General features: G+C 37.5%; 2 protein-coding genes across 2 annotated transcripts; both read right to left on the bottom strand.

Moving 5' to 3' along the window:
- Nucleotides 1–860: 860 nt before the first annotated feature.
- LOC111333180 (uncharacterized) lies at nt 861–21261 on the bottom strand. Its single transcript, XM_022938711.2, has 26 exons — nt 21151–21261; nt 19466–19513; nt 18884–19210; nt 18559–18810; nt 17892–18015; nt 17717–17788; nt 14944–15015; nt 13844–13915; nt 13418–13489; nt 12673–12744; nt 11513–11593; nt 10996–11064; nt 10443–10514; nt 10107–10178; nt 9843–9914; nt 9379–9450; nt 9192–9257; nt 8310–8381; nt 7845–7916; nt 7604–7678; nt 6815–6886; nt 5564–6578; nt 5041–5122; nt 3635–3673; nt 2905–3363; nt 861–2729 (listed from the first exon to the last, which is right to left on the bottom strand). Exons 1-26 carry the CDS (start codon nt 21173–21175, stop codon nt 2686–2688), a joined length of 3570 nt encoding a protein of 1189 aa, XP_022794446.2. The 5' UTR covers nt 21176–21261; the 3' UTR covers nt 861–2685.
- A 2898-nt stretch (nt 21262–24159) lies between these two features.
- Nucleotides 24160–27518, bottom strand: LOC111333192 (uncharacterized). Its single transcript, XM_022938727.2, has 2 exons — nt 26917–27518; nt 24160–25296 (listed from the first exon to the last, which is right to left on the bottom strand). Exons 1-2 carry the CDS (start codon nt 27267–27269, stop codon nt 25029–25031), a joined length of 621 nt encoding a protein of 206 aa, XP_022794462.2. The 5' UTR covers nt 27270–27518; the 3' UTR covers nt 24160–25028.
- Nucleotides 27519–27681: the final 163 nt, after the last annotated feature.

Below are 27681 nucleotides of genomic sequence, written 5' to 3'. Positions count from 1 at the left end.
GACGGCCATGATGTATCAGTTTGTTCGCCTTAATTTTTCGGAAAAATCAGAGTCGTCGCTATATAAACGACGGAGTCTAAGAAACTGAGAGAAGGAATGGGAAATCCAGACGTGATGGATGCAAAGATAAATGCAACAAGTATCTCTGACAATCTTTAGGTTTGTAACACACACTACTGCATAGACCGTTGCATTCACTAGAAACTTTGACCTCTAAGGCCAAAAAGCGTCCGAACTTCCCAGGTATACTTAAGGGCCAGGTGAAAGGATCGGTTATATATTAAGTTAAGGCTGATAGTTTCAAAAGAACCTGTTTGGGGCTGCGTCGGTGGGGGTAACGAAATAATTTGGATATATCAACAAAGTTGAAATGGTAAATTGGCCACCGTAACGATTACAAAAGCTGACGTTTCGAGCGTTAGCCCTTCGTACCGACGAAGGGCTAACGCTCGAAACGTTAGCTTTTGTAATCGTTAAGGTGGTCAATTTACCATTTCAACTTTGTTGATATATCCAAATTATATATTGAGTTAGTTCCTCTTTGAAAGAGGAAGTAGCACAGAGCTATCCGTACTCGAGGTCCGCCGGATGGGAAAATTTGGACTGCTGGCCGGAGTGCACAGAATCAGCCAAACAGATTTGAGGAGTTACCATTCAATACGGCCGGGATGCTTAAGAAAAAAAAAATATGGTTGTTACTAGACTGACAAATTTTCGAGAATAACGGTAATATTACACCGCTTAGTTTTGGGAGCTTCATCATTTTGCTTCCAATTAAGGAAGGTGTGCTCTGTAAACTGACAAACCCATTGATTTGTTCAGTGATTATTTTAAAATGAGAATAAACTGACGACTGCAAATTTATTTACCATTGTTTTATTGGGCACCACATTGGCTTGAAAACATGCAACATTTCTTGCTGTCATTAGTTCCCAGAACATTTTAAAATGTGTCCTACTGCTCTAGCATTTTATTTCGACTGTAATACCTTCTTCCCTTGCATTTGCACAAGCCTCTACAAAAATTAGACTTAGTCTTACATAATGACAAGAAGTTTGAGTAAATATTTGAGCCAGATATCCATACATTATCTGACCTGAGCACCTAATATATATGTGCAATGGGGTAAATACGATTTATGGCTCAACATTGTTGTACAATGATGCCACCTAGTAAATAAAATGCTAATATGGTATAAATTAAATATATTAATGTATAATAGTCGGTAACTTGTTCTCTTGTCTCCAGCTACAAGTCTTAGATTATAACAACAAGGTTGAAAAAATGAATGCGGCAGATTCACATATCTGACCAGTGCACTTAGTATATATGTGGAGTTGGATAAATACATCATTGATGGCTCAACCCTGTTAGACAACGAGGCCACCTAGTAAATAACGTGCAAAGATGTGTGCAATGGGGTAAATACATCATCTATGGCTTAACATTGTTGAATAACAAAGCCAATTACCACTGAATAACTTGTCAAGAGAGCATTGAATATAGGTTAAATAATTCATCAATCAGTTACTGAATACATGATAATCTATAATACATTCTCCAATCTTCAGCTACAAACAATTTTTAAACAGATTTGATTCATTTTAACAAATTAGAGAATATCTCATAATTTGCATATATCAACAAAGTTGTAATGGTAAATTGGCCACCGTAACGATTACATTTTCCTTGGAATTAACACTTCGATACAAATCGAGTCTCAAGACATTTTACACTGATTGAACTGAAGTATCACCTTTAAATACAACAATTAATTTTACCCATGTTACTTAATGGCACAACATAGTCTATTATATATTTCAGTGACAATTGAAAGAAAGGCTTCAATTTAAATATTAGCACACTTTCGGTACTATTTTTAAGGTAGTTTATAAAATATCGAGAGAAACATCTTAATGTCTACGAAGAAAAACTCTTAGAAATTAATAGATATATCGAGTCAGCTTCTACCAGTCATTTTTTATATTTTCAAAACATAAGGTCTATGAATTTTTTTTGTTTGTAGTTTTCAGGAAAATCTTCCTTTTTCATGCTTCTGAGAGCACATCTCTAATGTGAGCAAGCCTTTTTTCAATTTATCCTCTACTTACAATTTTTTTTCCCTTGTAATGTCTTGATGAGATCAAAATTAATCATACTAGGGAGAAACTGAGATTTTATATAAATTTTGACAACTGGTTAGAGAAGAAAGCTTAGCTTGTAACATTATCTCTCCTATGTTATAACAGCCAAGTCAGCATGTTTGTTGCTCGGCCAAAATGACATGCTATCTTTCATTAAGTCTACTGAGGCAATCCCATACACTAACATCTGCTATATATCAATTACATATATGCTACGCTTTAAGACACATACTTGGATATTCATGTAAAGCACTGAAGTAATGCTAAGAGAAATATCGACTTTTTAAGGTATTTCTACATCAAACCTGGTGTTACTGCTTAACCGAAAACTCTAAGGAACAATTAAAACCAACTCCTTGAGATAAATAACCGGAGAAAATGTTGCATTCTTCTATTACTGAAACGGCTTACTCAGCAGGAGTTTGATAGAGAAGGCATCGAGCAGTGCTGCCAGTTACAGAATTGTTTCTTGTAGCAAATCCATGAACTCGTGGAGGTCATGGTCATCATCAAACGTGGCCAGTTGTGCCCTTGGAGATTTTCACCCTGAGCCTTCTGATATATTGTCATCCTGTCTGTCTTGTTCTGATACGAAAAATAGAAAACAACTCATTAGTCATTTTCTCCAAAACAGAATGCTAGAAATTTTGTGCTAAGAATAATAAGTAAAGATTGTTTCTTACCTTTTTATCCATTTAACAATAGAAATATTTCAAAAGCTTCTTTTGTGGTGATAAGAGAGAGAGAGAGATTCACTCACCTTTATCAACAATAAGCAACTCGTGTTCTAATGGTTCATCATCTGTGTCTTCCTCGGTTTTCTCTTTCGATCCTCCTTTGGATGCTTTTTCCTGTCCAAGCTTAACCTGCTGCTCTTCAGGTTTCCCATGATCCTCTTTTTGTCCTTTCCTCTTTACAGGTTCAACTTTCTGCTCTTTGCATTGTTTAGGGTCTACCTTTGGTTTTCTTCGATCAGTTTCCACGTGCTGCTGTTCACTTTCTTCATGATCCCCTTTTGTTCCTTGTTGATCAGGTTTATCTTTCTTCTCTTCATGCCCATCATGGTCTTCTTTTGGTTGCTCTTGTCCTCCAGTTTCACCTTCCTGTTGTTCAGCGGGTTCTCCATGGTCACCTGGTTTTGCTTGTTGCTGATGGTCACTTCGTTCATCTTCGGATTTTTCATCACTGTCATCGCTTTCCACATCTTCCTGGTTTTGGACTGTGAAAAAAAAAAAAGGAACGGATATAACACAAGTTGTTGTTAAAAGACAAGCATGTGAACACAAGTCAGAGTGACGTTTTGACCTAAGTTTAATCCGTCTCCACTCTATTCTTAACATATGTATATATATATATACATATCATTTATCTTTACATTTTTTATCTCATTTAGTTAATTATAATTGTTATTTTATGTCTTGCGTGATGGCCCCCCTTTACAAGACTAATAAATGTAGATGTATTCTAGTTCTGGCCAAATTTCTGCGTACCTTCTTCCATGACATTCATTTCTATGCCCTTTTCTTGACCTGAAGGAAGGAAGAAATGACATTCGTTAACTCACGCAAATGAATATACATACACACATAGGTTAATTGATAACTCCCCATAGGGGTGTTTCAGCACCAATTCCCACCCATCCCACCCAGAGGAGGACATCCATGACACAGTAATCTCGTGCGCGGGAAATTAACGTTTCCTACCCCTAACCCTGCAGGAGATGGGGCCTACGGTTTATTCGTCCTTATCCGAGAAGACTAGAATATTTATCCATTTCTTGATTATAGAAAGGTAGCAAATTCTCCTCAATTATCTTCGTAATGACAATTAGGGAAAAATAGGCTCTACGTCAAATGAAAGAGTGATAAATATGACAAGGTATTTTCTAAAGGATTTTAACAATTTTTGCGATTTCCTGAAAAAATCTTTTCATTACAAAGGAATCATCCACAAGTCAGAATATGATTAATTCAGTCAATTTATTAGAGATGATAAGTGTTAACTGCTGGGATGCTGGGAAGTGTCATTTTATATGCCTCCTGGCACAAGTTTCTTTTACTAGGCGTGTAGTCAAAAGTGATAAGAGTTCATCCACAGTGTCGGTAGTCAAAATGTTCTCGAAAGGTTAAAGCAGCTTCCGCACCAAACAGCTCATAATTTTGGAGCTTTCCTCGGTTTTAGCGGTTTGAGGTTTGAAGCAACAATGAGTATCGCCAATTCCTTCGCTGGGCGGAATGCTAGTAAGGTTGCACCCCAGAAATGTTTATCTGGCTCGTACTCGTTTTCTCCCAACCTTCCGCGTGGGATATTACACCTGTCTAGCAAACTACCAGAAAGTGCGGTCTATTCCAGTTTGAGGCCTGGAAACCTTTAACAATGTGACGTAGTCAACTGCGATGGAATAACATCCCGTCCCACAAGATTAGCAATTCTCTAAGTTGATTAATGAGGGTGGTAAAGGGATGGTTTCCGTGACGTTTCACGGAAAATAAATTGGTCCTTTCACAATTCACGGGAAATAACATTACTGTCGAAACCACAACCAAAATCACGGTTCACGACGAATTAAATACTTCTTTCTCATTTCACGGAGAATAAGTTTTGAAAATCACGGCTTACGACTACTCATGAAATCACGATTCACCCAAAAAAACCATATCACGTTTCACAGGAAAAAAATGGGCCATTCACGGATCGCCAAAATACCCTTTACCACCCTCATTTATGCGGAAGGAGCAAGGGTAATCCTCTGACATGAAACGCCAGCATACTCGTCAAATGTAAATTTTCCTCGAGGATGAAAAGACTAATTACACCTGGTGGCTTCTGAGATGATAGCTTAGCTCAGCTTAATCAAAATCCTTATCCTGGAGGGTTAATTACTCGATAGTATTACCTTCGTTGTTTTGATTCCGTCGACACTTTGCAATTAAATAACTCCAGAGCGGTCTGAATCTGGTTTTCAGGATGCCTCGAACCTATATTGTAGCAGACGGAATGGTAAATATCTCAGTTTTTTCCACGCACTACTCTTTAAAAACTATTAACCAATCTAACTAGAAGTATAGAAAGATGGTTGTGGCTACAACCCCATTTAATTGTGCCATGCCGTGAAACCCACAAGTAACTTGACTTTTTCGGCATTTACTCAATTCAAGTTGTGGGAGTGTATTAAGAGTAATCAAGACAAATGTAGATTCTGAACTCCCATTAAGAAAGAGAGCCATAATATTGTTATGCCAAATAGTCTTTTCCGCGATGCTGACTTTCCAGGTCATGAGAACTGGGTCATTCAATATTCTTGGTGGTCCGCACAACGTACAAATATAGGTGTCCCTATCTCAGTTGATCTGGCATCAGAAACTGGACGTTTATAGAGAACAATGAGCATATTTACCACCCAGAGAAATTGTTCATACCTGTGGCGTAGAGAAGGTGTACAAAATGGGATTAATGGCGGAGTTTATGGGTAGAACAAATACTGCTATCCAGACAGTCAAGTCACCAGGTGTTGAGAAGGACTTTTCCAAGAGAGACCTCATTCCAATCACCCCGATAGGAAGCCAGCAGAGACAGTTGGTAAGGACGATAACGAACACCCTTTTGGCGATCGCGGTTTCTCTTTTTCTATGGGCTGTATTTGACCTGGCTTTCTTCTCACTTTTTGTCACCTGCTGAGCCCTACGCCGACTTGAAGCGTAGAAATTATACAATATCATCGTATAGGCAATAATGACAGAGAAAACAAGAGAAAAATTTATGTCCACAAACATGGCAACCGAGTACTCCCACCTCGCCGGTTTGTCTGATGAAAGCTGCAGTGGCAAACACACAACTGACCTGCCATAGAAATGGTGACCTTTCTGGGGTTTACCAAAATAATCGTAGCCCACCGTGGGAAGAAATGCAATAATGCAACCGATGATCCAAATAATGATGCACAAAAGGTGGGTTACCTTGCATGAGAGTGACCTACCACGATAGGGGAACACAATATTTTTAACCCGGTCGGCAGACAGCATAGCAATCAGCATCACTGACACCTCACAAGATAACAATGCAATGGCACCTGTTATCTGGCATGACAGACTTGAACGCCACGGAAAGTCGTGCAAGAAATATTGCCCTGACCAAATGGCATCCATCACACCTACAATGATGAGATAGACACCCATCAGTCCATCTGACCCCGCCAAATGCATCAACATGATAGATTGGATCTTGTTTTTCTTCTTCTTCTCCTTGAACATCAGCCGCCACACAATAACAAAAACAGCTCCAACCAACGAAAGAATTCCAATCACCCAAATGCACTTCCTTGGAGCTGGATTGCGAAACATACTTTCACAATTTGCGAAGCTGTCGACGTAAACGAAATCGCAATCCGCGTCTTCTTTAGTCAAATGGCAGCACATAAGATTGGTGTCTACAGTCCTACGATTGATATAATAAAACGAAAACGCTCATTTAAATCACAGAAAAAGACATACGGCTTTAAATGGGGGTTGCACTATGATAGAGGGGTAAAAAAAGGGAACCTGTGATAGTCACAGAAATTAGGTACTAAGGCTACTAAGTGGTTTCGTAGCGTTAAGTTGTTTAAAAACAAGATGAAATTCTGCATCACTTGAGACCCTGACAAGGCGTGAAAGATATTTTAGCTGACTTACGATGTTGTCAAGTCCTTCATATTTGAGAAGAAACCTTCAGGTAATTCTCGCATTTCGTTGTTGTGAAAGTACCTGAAAATTAAGGGAATGAAATCAAATTAGATAAAGTATATATAAATGCTCATTGTCGTAGCTCATTTTCTCCTTCTTTTCAACGATATAACGAGGAACTCAGTCAAAGTCAGGTGATTTAATTTTCATAAAAGTCGAGAGGCATCTAGTGGTTTAGGACAGCCGAAAAATGCTCTCAGAGTACCTTAAATTGGTTCGTATTGCTGAAGCTAAGCGTTTCAAGACTTAGTTCTTATTATTCGCTTCGACGAAGGGCTAACGCTCGAAACGTCAGCTTTTGTAATCGTTACGGTGGCCAATTTACCTTTTCAACTTTGTTGATATATCCAAATTATCTTAGTTCTAACCAAGCGAGAGGTCTGTATGGGAGAATTTTGACCGAGGTCGCCAGTACAGACCGAACGCAGTGAGGTCTATACCAGCGACAGAGGTCAAGATTCTCCCATACAGACCGACCTAGCCCGGCTAATAAGACGTGTATTATATGGCTGTGTCTTATAGGCCAATTTTTTATATTCTTTGTACCTTTTGTTTTCTAGACCGGTCTAGATGCCGGTCTAGATGGGAAAATCTAGACCGCTTTCAATATTAATTTCAGCCAATCAAATTAGTGAATTCGGTAGTTCCCAGTCCTTGTGAGACACAGCCATATAATAAAACGGGGTAATAAAACTCAGGAGACCGAGATAGCAACGATATTATCTTGTGCATACTAACAGGAATTGAATATTTGGTGCTACATCTTTTAATATAACGTTATTCAAGGTGGGGATGTTGTTTAGATGAAAGTTCCTGCAAAACAAGAAAAATATGGTGAAGAGAGTTCGGTTGACTATTAACAAATAATGTACGGGAAAGATGCTGGGAGAGACCAACGTAATTATTTTACGAGGTCCCTTTTAGTTCCCCTATATTTGGATCTAGGCAATTAAATGAAAGATACGCAACAGCTACTTACATAGAAAGCAAGTTTTTAGCGCCTTCGAAAACCCTTGGTGGCAGATACTGGATTTTGTTGTTGTAAACAGCCCTTTAACAACAAGAACGTTGATCATCGTCAATATGATGGGTGTATTAACTCTTTGGAAGAAAGAAAGATTCTTGTGTATAAAATTTAAAGAGGGTTTAATGTCTATTCCACTGGTCATCTGTTCTGATATCCTTAGTTACTATCCGAGATTGAAAAATATTAAGAAAGCATTTTAAAGCCGCGGCCGTGATTTAACACGGAGAAAACATTTCTCGTTATTTAGTACAAAGTAAGAAGATGAAAAGATTGTGTTTTATGCTTCAAGAAGTTGCCAAAATGGTTATGGTTTCCATCCAAAAAATGTTTCCAGCTACTTATCTTTATTTGTACTACGGAAAACAGGCCAGAGGTCAATTATAAACTAGAGGGAGAAGAGTCAATTTATGTACTCACAAGTCTCTTAGATTTGACAATCCCTGGAACTGATCAGAAGCCAGAGTCGAGAGGCTGTTGTTGCTCGTGTATCTACACAATAAATATGAGGTAATAGCTTCACCTTGTGACAAACCAAACTGGAGGGACCCCCTAAGTGTCTCAGTCAAAGCATATGATCATTTACACAACTGTAAGAGACTGAAATCATGGCAACATACAGTTATTTTAGCTAAATATTGCTTGAGCGTTTCTGAACATAACGATATACGATACCTTTCAAATTCTGAGGTGAGAGTTTATTTTTAGTCTCTTTTGATTAAATAAAGAGTGGTGCGCATTTTGGCTTTCGCCTGCAATAAGTATCCTAAAACAAACTTTCGCCTTAAAAAAAATGGCTGCTTTGTCATTTTCGGGTAAACTCAGTTTTAGTTTATGAGAATCTCTGAATTTACTGTCAATGCGGTAAAGTCTACTTCAGCGAAACTGGGAGATCGATTTTGGACAGAATCAAGGAACATTGCAGTCTCCCAGCTCGCTAAAACGTAAACCCACCTCTTTTCAGAGTTCGCCTACAGAAGACGCCGGCCGCAACATTTTTTTTTCAATCCAAATCGAAAGCATCAGTAGGGGGCATACAATTGGATTAAAATGTAAGAACGATGCCCGAGATTACGAAACATAGCAAAACGAGCGCCGTAGAACAAAAGATCGCTGAGGAAACGAATCTTCAAAAGGCGACAATCACAGCTTTAGCGAAACCTTTTAGAATCACAGCGGAACACAGACCCTCATAAGGTAACCTGTGGAGACCATAGACTGAAGATAACGATGAGGCATACGTACAGCCCTATCATCATCTTCAGTTGCACAAAGTTTAAATCACGAACGCAAAGTACTTACAATATTGCCAGTTGGGAAAGATTTCGGAAACTTGGCAAATGCCGAAGTTTGTTATTGGACAAAAAGCTGAAGAAAAAAAATGCAGAAACAGAAAGCAAAGGATCAGAGGTGATGAAAAATGACAGGAGGAGAAACTTTACCTTAACCCTGTGTCTATTTTAATACACATCGAACGGATGCCACTTACAGCATTTTTAGCTGAGTAACATTTCTGAAGACATCCCACGGCAGACATTGGAGATTGTTATTTGAAACATCCCTATTTAACGGAAATGGAATATAGATTGAGCGAACCTTTATAAACCAAGTTCCCAACCCCATTCATCAGGAAAAGGCATATATACGTATGCTAGCCAGTCAGTGTTAAACTAGTCAAGTTTAATGGGTTTAACCGTCAAATTTGCACATTATCACTGGCAAAAGTGGGAAGGAATCATCAATGTGCAGTAATCATTAAAAGATGGCTCTTAAACATAGTTGAAACTTCAGCAATAAAACCTCTCAGGTTCTCTAAAAGTACCTCAAGTTGAAGCAGAACTAAACGAGATAAAGAAAAATAGAAGACTGTCATCTAGGAGTAAGTCGTTTGGAACTGCTACCGGTGTTACAAAAGTCAAAGTTGCTGATTGCAATAAAAAGAGTCCTACTTACAGTTTCTTCAGCTTAACATTATTACTGAGAACATCCCGAGACAACTTCTGCAGCTGGTTGTAGGACAAGTCCCTGCAAATGAAGTAACGAGTCGATTAAAAACTTTTCACGCATTGAGTTGCCTCAAGCGGCGCGCTTATTAACATTGAATTTTCTACACAAACCGATGCCTGAGATATTTTTTTTCTACGATATTAAATTGAAATCATAAATGATGATGAATTTAAAGGGATGTTTCAAAGGTATATATAAGACTGAACTCACAATTCTTCCAAGTCAGGCAAATGCTTAAATATGTTTCTTGGTAGCTCCTTTAACTGATTGCCGCTTAACCGCCTAGCAAGTGAGAAAAGGAAATATTACTCTTCTCTTTAAAGAAAAAAAAAAAGAGATGAAATAATATAGCTTTTTGTTTAAAACACAAACGAAAGACGGGGCAGCTAGAGAGCTGCTCCATTATAGAAAAAGATGTACGTGGACATTTACCATGAGACCCACTGCTGTCGATACATTCTCGTGCACGAAATTCATGGAAGATTCTTAGAAGAACCAAGATTCAAAGAGCTAAGATTCAAAGATATGAGTTTGATTATTACTCACAAGTATCTTAATTGATTCTGTCCCTCTAACAGATCTTCAGGCAACTCTTTAAAGTTGTTATTTCCTAGCCACCTGTGAACCATTTTAGAAAGCTTTTTATTTCTATTTTGTTAAACATAAAAGGTGATAAGTAATTGAAGTTGGCTAGAAACATCATCCCTAGTCACCTAACTCGACTAGATTTAAAAAAAGTGCTCAAAACCACTTTTTTTTGTCTTCGCAGTCGAACGATTTTCACGCATGAGCTCAGCAAATGTAGCCTTCTACCCCCTACATCTTTGGAAACATCACCTTTCCAGATATTTTAAACATTATAGCCATATTCTGCACACAATATTTTTTGATGTCCTATTGTGGAATACCCCTTCCTTTTTTGGAGTAACCACTCTTAGCATAGCTATTATAAAAAACCTCAACAAAAATTTAAAATAGAAAGAGAAAGAGAGAGAGAGAGAGAGAGAGAGAGAGAGAGAGAGAGAGAAACAACAACAACAACAACAACAACAACAAACATCACATCGATAATTTGTAAGCTTCGGAGCAAGTTACGTACAAATCATAGAGTTTGTGAAACTTGAAGATATCATGAGGCAGCGTCTCCAGTTTGTTGAAGTCTAAGGTTCTGGGGAGAGACACACTCATTTTGTTTTCGAAATGTTTTTCTTACTGCCGCCTATAACTTTCAACTTATAGTGCCATTCCAAAGGAAAGTACATATAGTAAATATACAGTAGCGCAGTAATTCAGTTCTGAAGATCATATCATATGTTATTAAAGAAATTGCCAAAAGATGTCATATCTGAATATATCCTATGTAAAGAAATCAAGGGGTCGCAAGCTGCAGTAACGCTGTTGCATCATTTATTGTAATTACAGGCGTTATCATCAACAGAGTCGTAGTCTTGAATTTCAGAATCGGAAGATTTTGTTTACGTTTGCCTATGAATCCGAAAAATAAAACCTAATTGCCTAAAGGACCAAGGGACCAAGGTTAATCGTGCGTTCTAAAAAAGCTTCTGAACCAGTTTTGCTTCAGTGAAAATACCAAATAATCAAACGACTTTACTTACAGATTTGAAAAATTAGCCATCTGTGCTAACATGGGTAAAAAATTAGACGGCAACTTCCTTAAGTTATTGTTGTTCAGAAATCTGCATCGTGAAAGGGAAACAATCACCAAAAATAACTATTGCCGGTTTTATCACACCATCACCAAAATCATTCAAGAAATAAAGTCAAGAATCGAAGAGATAAGAGAAAATGAATATTCAAACGGATAGTCTCGCAGACATCAAGGTCTGTGCGATGTTTCGTGCGGGAGATACTTGAAAAAATGTTTCAATCAAATTTACAAGGGTTTTCAGTTGAGGAGATACCAAGTTTGCATCATTCTGAGGGGCGCAAAGATGGCGGCGGTCGGAAGTTAACATCAGCATACTTCATCGAGATTTGCTATAAAAACCTTTTCGAGCACCTCATCCATGGAGCTCCCGCGACGTATCGGCGTCACTCTTAGAGATCCTCGCAGCGCACTGACAACCATTTTTTTTTCTGACTTTTTCGATGAAGACTGAAAAAGACGGTTTCTCGCTTGTGGTGTTCAAGTCAAGATTAGAGCGAAAAAACTCCCGTTACTGAATGTTTAGTTCGTTACGTTCGTGTTTTGTTTTCTGTGTACGAATTTAACAACAAACAAATATGTCCCTTCTTCTATAACTCGCACCTTTATCTTGAGTTCAAGTTTAAACAAACATTTTTATATAGATAAAAGACAGATTTAAGGTTGAAACATTGGGGAATATCTCTTGGGGAATATCCGAGGATATTACCCAGTTTTAGCAAGAGAATATTCAATCAGGTGATGCGTTTAGACCAATCGCGCACGAGGAAAAACAGCTAATGGACTACAGAAGCTTATTAACTGAGATAAATGAAACCATCAGAACACCAGAAATGTAATATACGGAGCTGAAAAATTTAACAAAATGCGATATTGGCGTTTGGAAATTACAATTACTTTACAATCATAGAAGGGTATCTTTTAGTATTGTAATGAGCGTAGCAATAAAGCCTGTACAAATCTCTAAAAGTATAGATATCAAGTTTTAGCAAAAGTAAACTAGATAAACAAAAACGATAAAAGTGTTTTGAACGAAAAATTTACTGTAACTAATGTAATGAAAATCACAATGCTAATATATTGTATTGCGACAGAAGAAGTCCCACTTACAGTTCCCTCAGCCTAGTACTATGATTAAGAAAGCCTTCAGGCAGTGTCTGCAACTTGTTGTAGGACAGGTCCCTGTCAATGAAGTACGAGGTAACAAGGTAATTACCAAAAACAAAATCCTGTTTACTAACCGGAAAAGTAGCAATTTGATAAAGTAGCGTTTTCTTAAAGTTATAGAAAGCTATCACAAGCAAAGTTGCCTCGCGTGGAGTGCTTGACGTTTCTATATGGACCGATACCTGATGTATATTGTCTCAGAGGTAGTTAGTTGAATTCTTCATCAGCGTAATAAAACTAGGGTTTTTTTTCTTGACGCCGATTCGAGGAGAAACTTAATCAGTTCCAATTAATTGAAGAATTAAATAATGACGTTGGGTTGGATTTCATCATTAGCTTTTGTATTTCCATTGAAAACTTTCGTCCAATTTTAGCTCTAGCAATACGTTCTCAAATATAGAGGGTCGGAGATGCAAACTTGACGTTCTTAGTCCCACCTTTCTTAGCGCCGAAGTAATGTACTTGAGTGCCAAGTTACTGAATTTTCGATAAGGCAGAACACTTTCGACTGGCAAACAATTGCAAACCTCCACTGACTTCCACATAGTTTTTTTAAATGTCAATCAAAGCAAGAGCTGCCTTTAGGATTACCTGTATTCTATGGCAAACTGTTCTTCCAATAGGTTAAACGATAAAAGTGACGAACTCAAAGAGTTGTTTCAAAAATAATAATAAAAATAGAACTTACAGTTCTTCTATGTTCGACAAATCTTTAAATATGTTTCGTGGTAGCTGTTGTAACTGATTGCCTTTCATCCGCCTATCGTGTGGGAAGAGATAAGTTAATCATTTCTTTAAAAAACGAAACAGAAAGAATGCACAGCTTAAACTAAAATACAATTACACGGCGTACAACCACAAGGCTCACCGATTTTTTTCGCCACAATCTACGTAGCATTTAATATTCTACAATTTTCGTCAAGCCAGACTCATCGGTATAAAAACATTCCCAACCAAGAAAATCGTGGTCGCCAAAAACTAAACATTCATCCTTGCATTATATTAATGATTTATTCTACATGTATTCAGTACTTTTCCGTCACTAGCATTTTGGTTACTGGCGAATAAGACATAAGAAGATTCTACAAAGATCCAAGGTTTGATCATTACTCACAAGAATCTTATTCTATCCTGTCCAACAAACAGATCTTCAGGCAATTCTTTAAAGTTGTTATTTCCCAGCCAACTGTGAACCACATTAGAAAACGTTTTATTAGCATTTTTTGAGAAATTTTAATGATAATAACTAGTTAAGAAAAAAATTGATCGGAGCTAATAACGTTTTGCCAAAGAATTTGAGCTAATAACGTTTTGCCCTAGAATTTGAGTCTGGGAACTCTACTGATGCTGACTTGCCCGTCCAAGGAAACATTAACAGGAACTTATCATTGTGCAGCAAATCATGCAAACCATAGACCTTGAACCAACTACACACCAAGTATAATGCAATATTTTGATTGGTCGACCATTTCTAAATTTGCTCACATCTCTGCTAAATTTCTTTACTAAAATCAGGGGTAAGGAGAAAAAATTCATATACACAGCATTATTTTTGATAACGAGCCTTATATCGCTAAGTTATCTCAACAATAAATTTGATAACAACACAACACACAACAACATAATAACATAATAACACAAATAGACTTAGGTTTGTGTGGTGCAGTCTTCTCCTCTTCGAAGCCCTTATCGAGGCTCCGTGATCTAGCGGAATTTTAGTAGAGTAAAAATCATCTCTTAACTCCTAAGGGTATCTTTTCATTATTTGTGAAACAGCAAAGCCTCGATTTTTTCTTTCGTATCTTTCGGTTTCTCCAAACTTTAAAGATGCTTTGACGGATACGCGCTAGTCTCTGACAACGTGTGAATCCTAACGGATCTCTTCTAGGTGCACTTCAACTTCCAATGTGTTTTCCTATTTTATTTTTTAATGACTGTTAAAACCAAAGCAGGGCATACAGGTCTGCATCGTGTCAGTCTTGTTACAGCCACTGAGCAGGAGCTCCACTGATCATGACACGACAAACTTCTAAATGATTAGAACACATCGATAATTTATAATCATGATTGAATCAATCATATCACCTCAATAACTTCTACTTTAAGTTCTTGTAGATAAATGATTTCACTGTCACGAGTGTTACCTTGATGATTTAGTAGTCAGAGTGACTCAGTCTGCCTCCTTTGCTGTTTGCAAATTTATTTAGTACTTACATTCTCGTCAAATGTCTCGTTTCATCGAAAACTCCAGGGGGGAAGTCTTTCAAATGATTATTGGACAAGTCTCTATTACGAAGAAATCATCAAAACAAATTGTTAGCTTTGATTTGTTTGATAATATTTGTAATTATCACTAATATGGAAAGAAACTTTCTATCTCGCTAAAAAAGACCTTAGATTTGCCTGAGGCCAACACTATTGTTCGATGAGGCCCGAAAAGATATAAATTCAATGATAACACAAGAATTCTGTTTGGTAAGTGCAGCAAGGCAATATTATGCTTAACCCTCTGACCTACGATCTTGATTGATACCCCCACAATGGTACAGAGTAGGTTCAGTATCATGAAAATGATTATCCATCAAAAGACACTCTGTAATGTCCAAGCTGAGTTAAAAGAATGAGTTATGTTTATCCAATACGCTGTCAAGATTCGTGACGTCATTTAATAACGATTCATAGACATATAATGATAGATACAAAAAGTTTTTATCTTATCACATTGTATAACATCTATCACTAATTATCAGCATAACTAAGTATGGCAACAGTAATGTCGGCTAGCGTAGGACGGATTTTATTTATGAGTTTATCATCTCGTCTAGGCGTGATTATTAATTTCATCTCAACTCATAAATAAAATCACTCCCATACGAGATGATTAACTCATTAATAAAATCCGTCCTATCATTAAGGGAACTTTTTAAGATTAAATTCTTTGATTAAAAACCTGTCGTTTTGTTTTCTTATTCCCATCAAAATAACACCCTGTCTCATGTGACAAAACACTCGGGCATGACACTTAGTCACATAATTCGTGATGATTCATATTCATCTGAACTCATAAATAAGATCCGTCCTAAGCCAGCCGACATTACTGCTATTAACTAACATTCTGGAATATCCTGGAATATTGTAAGCACAACTTTACAGCTGTTACAGTTGATGACACAAAAAATCAAATTTTACAAAAATATCTGTCACTTCAAGTACGGGCTGGGCGGTATCCGGTCGTTTCGTTCGCCTCCGTTTTGGGCTTAAAGTAGAATAGCTCCGAAGCCTTCTGGACTAACATCCGAAATTACATACTTGGGAGCATTAAGACGGAAGCATGCGAGAACGGGCTCACAAGATAATGCTTCCTTCAAAGCTTCGAATGCCTCTTTTTGCTACTTTATCTATGACCATTTCCTTTCATTTCAGGTGAGCTTTCTTGGAGGTTCCACGATGTTCATGTAGTTCGAGATGAATTTCGTAACATAACTGCACGTTCCTAGAAATGAGCGGAGATCAGATACACTCTCAGACGATGGCGTAGCTTTGATTGCTTCGCACTTTTTCGGTTCGGGCTTGATACCGTCAGCAGATAGCACACGACCTAAAACGACATCTTAGTAATATCAAATTGGCATTTGCTTATGTTGAATCTTTGGTTTCTCGCGTGGCATCGTCCGAAAACTTAACGGAGTCGGTCGATAAGCTATGCCATCATAGCTTCGGGTATATCAACATCAGTCGATCGATCCAACAACTATTCTTCTTCCTAGAAAAAGCTGTTTCTAGATAGATATGGTGCATAATTAATATATCTTATTAGACGTTTTGTTGTGTAGTATCTCTGAGTATTTTTATGAGTTGTGCCGTATTTTGACGAGCCCGTAGGGCGAGTCAAAATACAAATAACGAGTAAAAATACTCAGCGATACTACACAACAAAACGATTAATAAGTTATTTTTTATCCAACACGCCAAACTGTTATTTCAGTGCGGGCGAATTTCGTGGATGTTTATTTACGGGGAGTGCGTGACAGAAGTATGCGAAGCGGAACGGAATTGGAGCGTTGTTGTGCTGCTGTTTCTATTTTCTTCATTAAATGAAGAAATTTTCTGGTCGTCAAGCTGTTTTTCTTCGTTCGATTCATCTAATGAACTTGGATCTATATTTGCCAGCCATTCTGACCCTTCGTCGTCGGAAAAATGATTCAAATTGTCCGCCATTTGTTTTTTTTTTTTCGTAACTACAATCCTATTCTTCGCTTGCGCGATGCGAGAAAACCTGTTTAACCGGTACTACAATAGACGAGTACAAATACCGCGTGATATTTGTACTCGTCTATGGCGTTATTTGTACTCGTCTTTGGCGTTATTTGTACTCGTCTAGGTGTAGTTGGATTATAAATGTGCGTTATTGACCAAGTGCGAAGTAAGACCAAGTTTGAAGTATTCTTTCTACCGCTATACTTGATGCATCAAGATTTAGATTCTAAACTTTTTCGTTTATACGCTCAGGATTGTTAGAGCTGTTCCACGCGCGAGTGTTACGTGGATGTTTTACCAGTCCGTGCATTTCAGTCCAGTATTTGGTTGGTACTCACAATGTGTAAAGCCAATCCAACTCGGTGGAAACTCCAACTAGGCCGATTGGCGCTAGCCCAGGTTTAGATTTTAATTCAGGTTTGTATCTTTCTCTGTTCAAAAGCCGTTTTGGGATTATTTTCCCATTTTTTTTTTTTTAGAGAATTCAATCATCAAATCGTAGACAAATGGAATTTAACTGAGTTTTCTTTTCAAGCTTTCAGATCTGAAATCAAATTTCACACTAACCATGGGTTATCTTAACCCACCTCTGAATAACCCAGCCCAGGTATCAGGTCCTTTGGATGATTATTGGACAAGATCCTGTTCCAGTAAAATCATCACAACAGGTTGTTAGCTTTGAGCTTTTTCGTCTGCCTCTCTTTTGTTTTTAAATTTATTTGGTACTTACAGTGTGCTAAGCCAATTCAACCCGCTGAAAACTCTGGGGGGTAAGTCCTCCAATTGATTTTCGGATACGACCCTGTGAGGTTAAAATCATCACAACCAGATGTTAGCTTGGTGCTTGTTAAGCTTCAAAAGTGTTCTTTAAGACGTTCCTTTAGCCTGGTAAGTTAAACACTTACAGTTTTATTGTAGTTCCGGGTAAGTTCTGTGGAACTGAGTGTAGCAGTTTTCTTTCGCAATTTACCGATATAAAGCCCTCTATGTTACCTTCCAGAACAGTGCATTGGCATGGTTCTGGGCACCCTGTCAAACAAAAACAACAACAACAGCAACAGCAATACTTGATATGCGTAATTGACTAAGCGCGAGGTCAAGATGGCTGAATAGCCGCCAAGTCATTTATTTCCATTTTTATGGGCAGAGACGAAGTGGAGGTCCTTAAAAATGGAAAGAAGAACAAGGCTTATATCCAGTCATCTAAACCGAAAAAGCTTGGTCAATAAAGGATTTATTATATGGAAAAAATTTCTCGCTTTACTAAGAATCAAGAATGGCTTTCCGAACGAGAGAGCTAGGAAAACAAACCAGTTGTGTTTGTAGCAGAATGAAACCACGAAATTCGTTTATGTTTTATTTAATATGTTTTGAATGTCTTCTCAGCTTTTTGTGTATGCATAGGAATAATACTACTTCTCACTAACCGAGTTCCAGCTCCCTCTTGTCAATTACGGGCTGCTTGGATTTGTACCCCCAAAAATACTAAAAATGCCCAAAACTTAATTTTAAAAGGAGTAAATTATTGCAGTTAAGCACTGCTGAGATTAAAATATACCTCTACTGACTTACTTTCGATAACAAGACTGATGTTTTTCTGGTCTAGTCCATTGTGGGTTTCCACCTCGCAGCTGTAGTTTGGATTCTCTTCTTCCTCAGTAATGGTGAGCCAGTATCTTACACTCGTGCTGTTTTGCACAACGGCTCCATTCTTTCTCCACACAATGTATGGAGCTGGTCCACCTTCTGCCGGGCACCACAGAGATGAAGAATGTTTAAAAAGGACAAACTGCGTCTTTGGTACGAGCTTCAGGTTTGGAGTGGCTAAACCGGCAACAAGAAATCGCTCAATCAAACCAGTCAGCAGGAGACGAAATTCAAACCTATCAATACTTACTCGTCTCATTCAGTTCCTTGCCGCTGTAGTAGGAGTTGTTTTGAAACCAATATCCATCAGAAGAAGAAAATTTTAACCACAAGTTTCGCCCACTGGATCGTCGGATGCCAGTAGTTCCATTTCCACAAAATACACCCAGTAGATTGGCAGACTGATTATAACCATCACGGATCTCAAGATATTCTTCATCAACACAAGGTGTTCCAGAGGCATATGTCCATATTTCGAAGCTTATTTCCACATACTGCCCTTTTTGAACTTGAATGAGTTGAGTCGTTTCAAACCGTGGGATATAATTTCGGAGGTGTACTTCAGAAATCCATGAAACTTCAACAAGGAAACACCCTCATTAGGAAATAAGTGTTCTTGTATATTGACTGAAGGGTAAGGATGGACTGTTGATGGACCTAATCCTCAGCATAACAGTAAACTATTTTTTCAAAGAAGACCTATATTGAATTGATGTTCATTTTTTCATAAATAACCGAAAGAACGTAACAGTCCGGCCATTAAAACTCATACCCACTTCACATGTACATAGATTTGAAAAATCCCTAATGCGCTGGTAAGGATAATACTTACAAAGAAGCACGGTGAAAGGCCAAAAATTCTTCATAGAAAACATCTTTCCTAGAGAACAAGAATGTAGACTGAAGTTAAGTATCTTCTCGATCATCAAAAGAATGGAAATTCTAGAACGATATTAGTGTATTCACAAAAGCCTGAAGCGTTTCGTTGTAAGAATGATACTCGAGTACACCAAAATTTCTGTGAGTTGATTTTCTGTTCTTCTGTACTCCAGTTCAGAGTGTCCTCCTCTATTCTGATCGAATGGTTAATGCCTTTCTTTTTCCCTATGGACAGGCGATGCAAACGTAATGAAAACACACACAGGCAACTTCGGCTACTCCATAAAAAACAAGGACTTAAGCTCTTCACACATTTTGCCCAATTTGTTAAAAAGTTCATTTTTCAGGTTTTCGCTGACTTTGCCTCGAAAAGTGGCTGCAGAAGTTACACTTCATGATTGTTGTTCTTTCGAATGAGTGTGCAGGCTTCATGGCTAGACTATAAATCTAAGATATCTTCAGGAGAAAAAATTGAAAATTTCAAGATCAAATAAGCTCTAAGATGAAAACATTGTAATCAATGAGCGGTTTCCTTCTTTATTAACAAGCACACACTCATGATACTAAAACAGTTGGTGTTCAGATAGATAAATGTTTATCTGAGTTAAGAAGAGTTATGCGCCCATGGCATAAATTTAGGTGATTGTAAGTAGAGGGAAACAGTTTCAAATGCATAAAGGGTGATATTTTCTAAAGAAACTGTTTGGGGCTGCGTCGGTGGGGGTAACGAAATAATTTGGATATATCAACAAAGTTGAAATGGTAAATTGGCCACCGTAACGATTACAAAAGCTGACGTTTCGAGCGTTAGCCCTTCGCTCCGGTTTCAAATGCAGTTTCATTAGCATTTAGAGATGCTAATCCGAGACGAAGATCGAGCCTGATTTGATCAATATGCGCTCTTTTCTGTGATGTGAAAAGAAGCCGCAGGTTTCGCGACAGTGAACAATGAACTAATATTTAGACTAGAAATAAGATGAAAGAAAACGACTTATTCGACTATACTAGGCTCTTGTAAAAGCAAAATAAGCTACTTTTCCTCTTCAGTCGAACTCCGTGAGTATGAAAATACCCTGCATTAGGTAAAAAACAAACAAATGACCAAACGGACCCAGATTGATCCTTCTTAGACTTACTCAACACAATCACTGATCGCTAATACTAAACAGAGGTTATTTTATCAAAGTGCTTGTTTCAGCATCCTGCAAAATTTTCTCATTTCAGCAAAATGTCATTAATGCATTTTTTTCTCAGTGATTTTCTGTGTAAATGTCTCGCGGGTAGAATATATGATATTCATATATTCTCAGTAGCTAGAATCATGTCAACGACATGTTTTTTCGTCATCCTCTCTATGCAAATCGATTATCTCTTTCACGTTCATAAAGTACAACGTAGAAGATTTGAAATATATATGATAAAAAGTGTTGGTCATCGTAGAGGGTGAGGTGAAGTGGCTTAATGTTAGAGCGACGATTGCCACCGAAAATTCAAATTTCATCATCAGCAAAATTAATTTAACAGTCACTTGCTTATACCCATGCCAGTTTCAGTGTTTTTCAATTTTTCGTCTTTCACTTGGTAGGGCGGCAAAATGACTTTTCGTATTTCAGGTTAAAAATAAGAACGAAAAACTACCTGACTGATGATTATATCGCTTCATCCATTGGCGCGTTGTTAGGCTGCTGTTGCATTAACCAGCACCAAAAACAAATATCATTTGCTTTTACATATATGAAACCCTCACAGATGTTTGAAGCTGGTAAGTTTCAAAGTAAGAACGATGACATTAATTCATTCACTCAACCAATAAATTTTCAATCGAGTTATTTAGGGTTGCTGTTTGACTTAGCTCAAGTTGTTGTTTTTAAAAACATCACTCATGAATAATACCCTTGTAAAAAAGAAGACTTAGAATTAATTCAGCACAATTTCATTTTTATCTTTGCTCGGTGATCTGACATATTTGTTTACTGATTTGTAAAGGAAGTTTTTCATGACTAATGATTCATAGCACATGCAACATATACTTCCAGCTTTGCAATTCAATATTCTATTTTGTAAGTTTTGTGTTTTCTCTGAAAATTTTCATTCAGTTTTTATTTCAACTAAAAAAAAACGGTTCACTGATGTTCTCATTGTGCAGACGTTTCGTTTGAAGATAATGCTTGTTGAACAAATCAATTACTGTTGGATATAAGGAAGTAGAATCTGGCAAAAATATGACTCCAGTCTTTTCCTTCATAGATATAAAGGAATAAAACAAGAAAATTCATCAGAAACACGCTTGTCTCGAAATTATACCACAGCATTCCAGATTGAGCGGTTTAAGTGGCTCGAGTAGCGTCCAGTCTCTTTGTGTTGTTCGTCATACGAAGTCTACCACCACCCACGAGGAACAGCGATACTTCAAAGTGGCTTCATTATAAAAAGGGTTGAATTATATCTGAATTTTCGTCTAACAAACATTTTTAATCCGTTTTACTCAATAAGCCTCAGTTTCAGACAAAGTTGAAGAAATCCGTCATGCGCGGAACGAACGGTAGAAGGAAACCATTCGACAGGTTCTCGGTCGAACTAACCTTTTTATAACTAAACGTAAGCTTTAGGCCTAAACTTAGATTACTGCCCGGATCACTAAAAACTGCATATAAGAGCCACAGTTCATTTCACAGCGGCCCAGCTTGTGTAATTGGTCTACGTTCATTTTGGTTTACTCGATTATCTAAGACACAGTTTAAAACAAAAACAAACACCACGGTTCCAAGTAACCTGTTTGATTTTTTCTCTTTTAATGTAAATCTGGCGTGGTAATAATGCTGAAGTCATTTAATTCTAAGCTTACGAAGTTCGATCTTATCCCGTGTCTTCAAGTTCTACAGATACCGTTAAGTGTTTACGCTATATATATATATATATATGCAAATTATTTTCAAAAATTATGGGACAAAACCACACAAACATTCCTCGCCTTTCCCTGTGCATAACACAAACCCTTGGTTATCATAAACTACCAACTGAAGGCAGTTGTGTTTCTCAGAGCTCCTTTAGCGTTTTTTTTTTTTTTTAATTTTTAATTTTTTTTTTTTTTTTATGGTGCAGTCGAATTTACCAACACAGCAAATGTTTTATAACTTATTCACAATGAAACCTCCACAGATGTTCGAAGCTGGCTGGATTACATACACAAGTGATAAACTTATTCATGACGATGTAAATTATGATTAATTTCAGGACACATCCAACTCTTCGGTTTGATTCTCAGTTTTCGAGAGCCCATTACTTCCCCGCTGGTGACAGAAAACAAAAGTAAAAGTAAAGCAAGACAAATTCGAGGTTTGCAATAACGATATATGTTCTTGCACTGCAAATAAGAATTCAATAAATATTTCAATACTTTATTCATTCCTCACACACCAAACTGATATGTAAAAGGTAATGGTTCAACGTTTAATTCTGGAATCTCTACGACTTCTGATGATACATTATTATTTGGTATCATTGGCAATGCTGATTGAAATAAAGGAAATTCCGTCATACTTAATTATTTCTTTACTGAGATGTTTATGGCAATATGGCAGCTTACAGAGCAATAAGTTCATGACTTGTCACAACAACTATGACACATCATTGACAGAGGTTATTTCTGAACTTAGAATTGGTAAGCCAGAACAGAAAATAAGTCAGGGAAGCTTTAGGCGTAAAAGTGACTGAAGATCTTCAAATACAATGCGATTGAGCGTGACTGGAAATTTTTCGTCAGACTTAATAACAGTTTCATCAGTGCCATTTCAAAAAGAAACTTTTTCTGGTTTTAAAGATTAAGACCAACTTAAAGATAATTCACCTCAGAGAGCACTCTCAACCTTCCAGTTCGATTCGTTTAGATAGCCTAAGATAATATTTCAGTCCACCCTCAGATATATCTCTTAATCTTGAACTGAAATAAAATGTTCACCAAGTCAAATTTACCTTTCATCGGGGTTTCGCTGGAAGCCGTCGTCTCTGGCAATCATGTGTTTAAGGCTGGTAAATAGGAAATGAATAATAACTCGAACACTACTTACTATGATTTCGTCTTGTTTGATATAGTTTTCATCAAAAGTTAGTTGATTTGGAATTGGGTCCAGACAGGTTTACTAACAATAGAATCACAATCTTGGGAGAACACCATTAAATACAACGCAAGAAGGTTCTTTTTTGGCTAATTGAGAAAACACACAAGTCGTGGGCCCCAAGAACAAAAAGCTAAATTGAGCATCGCTGTTGCTACTAACTTCCCAGACTTTGACGTTGATTTTCACAGAAATATTCCTCACGCCTGATATAAAGTGCTATAAGCAAGCCGCTAGTTGACTAAGGAAAGCAGATATCTTTATACTAGTTTTCTTTTCTATAAAGGGAAAAATGTCAGAGGTGCGTTACTCGAAAAAGTTCGACTTGGACTCGAGATCGAGCCCGCGAACTAAACACGAAAACTACAAAGCTTCGTAATGAAATCTCACCTATCCGCTCATATCGTTTGCCCAGCCTGACTAGTTCGTATTTTTGATTGTTAGGGCCAATATATAATAGTCAGTGATTGACATATCGCTTAAGCATGTTTTTCGAGTTTTGAGTAAAAGTTTGGAGAGCGAGCACTTGGCGTTGTGTTATGTTTTTGTGTTTATTTTATCTATTAAATCGAACACTAAATATTACACTTCATCTGATTAACATTATTACACAACTATTTGATTGTTTTTAATAATAAGCGAAACTTTGAGCTGCGCGGAGAGATATGTTACTTGATAACTGGACATTTAGTATCCTCTGCGTGCCGTCCAGCTAAATTCTAAATCGTTATTTTGACAAATATCGAGACCCTAACTAATTCGACTCATGGAAAGATCTATTTAGGACAGGAAACTGTTAATGATAATGCTGTTGATGGCCGTGCTCACTCATTTCAAACCCCCATTCTGATTTTCCATGCGGCGAAAATCTCTCTGTTTCAATTGCATTACAACATAATAACTTTAGACTTCTCTGATAAGTGAAAGACATTCTCTTTATTGTGCCGGTAAACCCACAGTGATGGCTATTTTTCCCCTTTCAACATATAACGAACAGAAGCAGTGATTTTCTAAGGGTTATTGCTTGTATCTTAGCGTTCTTTCAAGCCCGTGCACGCTGCATCTGTCTCAAATCTTTACTGCTGAAAACTTAAGCTTCCAATAGCAATGTCAGTGATATAAACAAATTTCCATATACAAAAGCAATATTTCGTTCAAAAACCACAGTACAGTACATTATCTGTATCATGTGGCTCTTCCGATTTAATTTACAACATTTTTCGGGGGACTGCAATGAGCAGTTCACCCGAAGTACAAGTCATAATGAAGTCAATCAATAAGGCGTGAGTAACGCGCGACTGCATGTCATGTTTCCCTGTGAACGTTTTTCCACAGTCTTACATCTACACACGATAAAATGAAGTAAATCACGTGACAGTTTCTAGCCACAGGAAAGGAAACCTAATCATCTCGATTAAAGATGGTTCCATCCGTTCTTGTTACAACTTTGAGGCTTCCGTGTTCCATTATTTTTTCTTGGACTATATCAACTCTCTTCTTTAGGTCTAACACGTCGATGACCGTAAAAGGGATTCTGTTGTCCTGAAGAACTTTCTCCATCAGGTTTGTGAACTTTGACAGCTCCTCCATCTTAGGCACGAGTCGGATGTCATCGGTCTGTAAGCATTCTCGGAAGGGTCGCACCACGAACACTAAGGAAGTCCTGTACCTGGAAAGAACAAAAGAGGCAATACACTTAGTATTATTAGTACAAATATGATATTACAAATACCAACCGCAAAATGGTGGGCAGAGAAGCATCTAAAAAAATAAAAAGACACACTTTAAGGGTGCACTTCAGCAATTTGTAACTAAATTAAAGAAAAGATTATTACGGTGAACTTAAAAATCCCTCTGAACTACAAAAAACGGTTCCCTCACATCTGACAGTCGAGCCCACTGAATTGGAATATATATACAGATGAAACTGTTTGGTTACGATCTTTGAATATTATGTATTTCCTCACAGCTCAGCCTAGTTTCAGTTGATTCAGCCAATCTATTCTGGCATCGTAGCCATCACTACACTCGAGAATCAACTTACTTATTCTTCTATTAACTGCTTTTTAAAACCCTTTGTTGAGAAACAGGTAGGCGGAAAACTATTAGACCGAACCATAATTCGCAGATGCCGGCATCTCCTTTATTGGAGCACAAACCCAAATACTTTTACAAGACTCTCGCAAATGAACAACAAAAATATTGATGTTTCCTTTTGAACAGAAAATATTCAACCTAGAAATTAAAGACAGAGCAGGACCTTCAGGGAAGGTCCAAAGTAAGGTCAGTTGACAAACGTAAACGGGGCCACCACGAAAGTCACGCCCCAACAATAACAGTCAAAGACAAACTCCTTGGCGGTTTGATCTATCTGTGCGGCGTTTCAGGCCCTTCAGTTGTAAGGTTCGCGCATGAATTTTTTTGATTATAAGTTTTGTTTTTGTAGTCTCATAAGGGCTCCTCAAAGAAACTGTAAACGTCGCATAAAAACTCGTGAATGAGGTGTCTACTTAGATTGTTAGTGATGAACCATCAATCAGTAAAATATAGACTATACTGTAATAATTTAAAAAGGGAAAGGTACTGTCCATAAATATTCGGAAAAATTAGATTTGTGTGAATCATATCCTAGAAAATGATAATCGTTCAAATGCAAATTATGAGTAACATCTCTGGAGCAAATCAAGCACATCTAAAACCTCGAGAGATAATTAACAATTGATTTGACTTGGTTAATCTGGTGCAGGCGACGAGAGATTGTCATCGTTAATTACGTTATAGCTCGCCTGGCCTTATTTCTATTTAACTCAAACAAAAATAGCGGAAGAACGTCTCATAAATCTTAGAAAAAAACAGAGTTTACTGTCAAAATGAATGATTGATTCTGTATACGTAGATGCACTTTACGCATATAATAATTTGATCATGAAATGCACAGAGTTATTTCTTTTCTGTGTCAATAGATCTGCTCTGAGTCAAACCAGTGCTATAAATATGTCAGTTAGACAAAATGTGAAGTTATCATCAGATGAATCTTTATTTTATAAATGGAACTGGGTATCAACGTATATTCATGTGATAGAGATTTCCGCTTCGCTGAAGTTCGCGTCATTTGAAGATATCAGACCACCATCGTCAAGAAACCATGATAACAATAAACAAACTTATTTTGAGAATCTTTCCTAGTCAAATTACTCATCAAATCTTTAACTAGCGGTTATCAAGAAAAAAGAAGAACTGAGCTAAATTCTTATTCGTATTTTAGATGGTTTACCTCAGGTAAGCTCACCTGTTAACGCACTCTTGGCTTGACGGTAAACTCAACAGTCTTTTCATGCTATTTTCCCCCAAGTACATTAAAGAATAAACCAATGGATCAATTCCTCGATCTGCGATGTACGGCGTCCCATTTCTCGAATGCTGCTCCTCGACTTTACATTGCGCTTCGAGAATTTTTTCTTGAAGCTCTTCGAACTTCGATTGATTAGTCTTCGGGTCGAAATCTTCTCGTCGAAGGTTTAAATCTTTGATGACTTTTCTTGCGACTTCAGCTTCCACGTGCAAGCTTAATTTTTTTCCAACCTCGTTCACCAAGGTTGTTTTACCAACACTGTGAGCTCCACAGATGAAGACTCGAAGCATTGTGAACAAGAAATGCAATTATTAAAGTGTTACTAGCTTCGAATTGTTGGTTGTGGCTACAAAGCCGGAATTTTGAAGAGTCCTTTCTTTAAATTTTACCACTGTCTATCTACCCATCAAATACTGATCGCCTGCTATTGATAAACGAAAAACAGCTCAAAGATCTGTGTATCGAAAATTAAGTCCTAAGTGATGTTGTTTTACTGTTGTTTTCACCTATACGCCTCGGTAAGCAGGTTCGAAAATGACATTTAATATGCAAAATCGTCAATAAACTCACTCGCCCCCACCCCGAAGCGCAAAACGCAATGAGGAAGATGATTGATCTATAGTGATTCCTTGACTTCCTTATGTCCTATTAATTCCACAATCGCGTTTTATTTTCGGCAACTTCCCTAGTTAAAAGAAATCA

Source organism: Stylophora pistillata, chromosome 12 (assembly GCF_964205215.1).
Source record: "Stylophora pistillata chromosome 12, jaStyPist1.2, whole genome shotgun sequence".
NCBI classification, from domain to species: domain Eukaryota; kingdom Metazoa; phylum Cnidaria; class Anthozoa; order Scleractinia; family Pocilloporidae; genus Stylophora; species Stylophora pistillata.
Note: the sequence above shows the minus strand (reverse complement) of the source record. Positions and strands in the feature narration are given on the sequence as shown.

Coding starts and splice junctions, on each gene's coding strand:
- LOC111333180 (XM_022938711.2), bottom strand. CDS start 21,175: ATGAAGCGATATAATCATCAGTCAG. Junction 8,382..9,191: donor CTTTCCCAACTGGCAATATT/GTAAGTACTTTG, acceptor TTTATTGTGTAG/ATACACGAGCAACAACAGCC. Junction 7,917..8,309: donor TTGTCAAATCTAAGAGACTT/GTGAGTACATAA, acceptor TTGTTGTTAAAG/GGCTGTTTACAACAACAAAA.
- LOC111333192 (XM_022938727.2), bottom strand. CDS start 27,269: ATGCTTCGAGTCTTCATCTGTGGAGCTCACAGTGTTGGTAAAACAACC. Junction 25,297..26,916: donor AGCCAAGAGTGCGTTAACAG/GTGAGCTTACCT, acceptor TGTTCTTTCCAG/GTACAGGACTTCCTTAGTGT.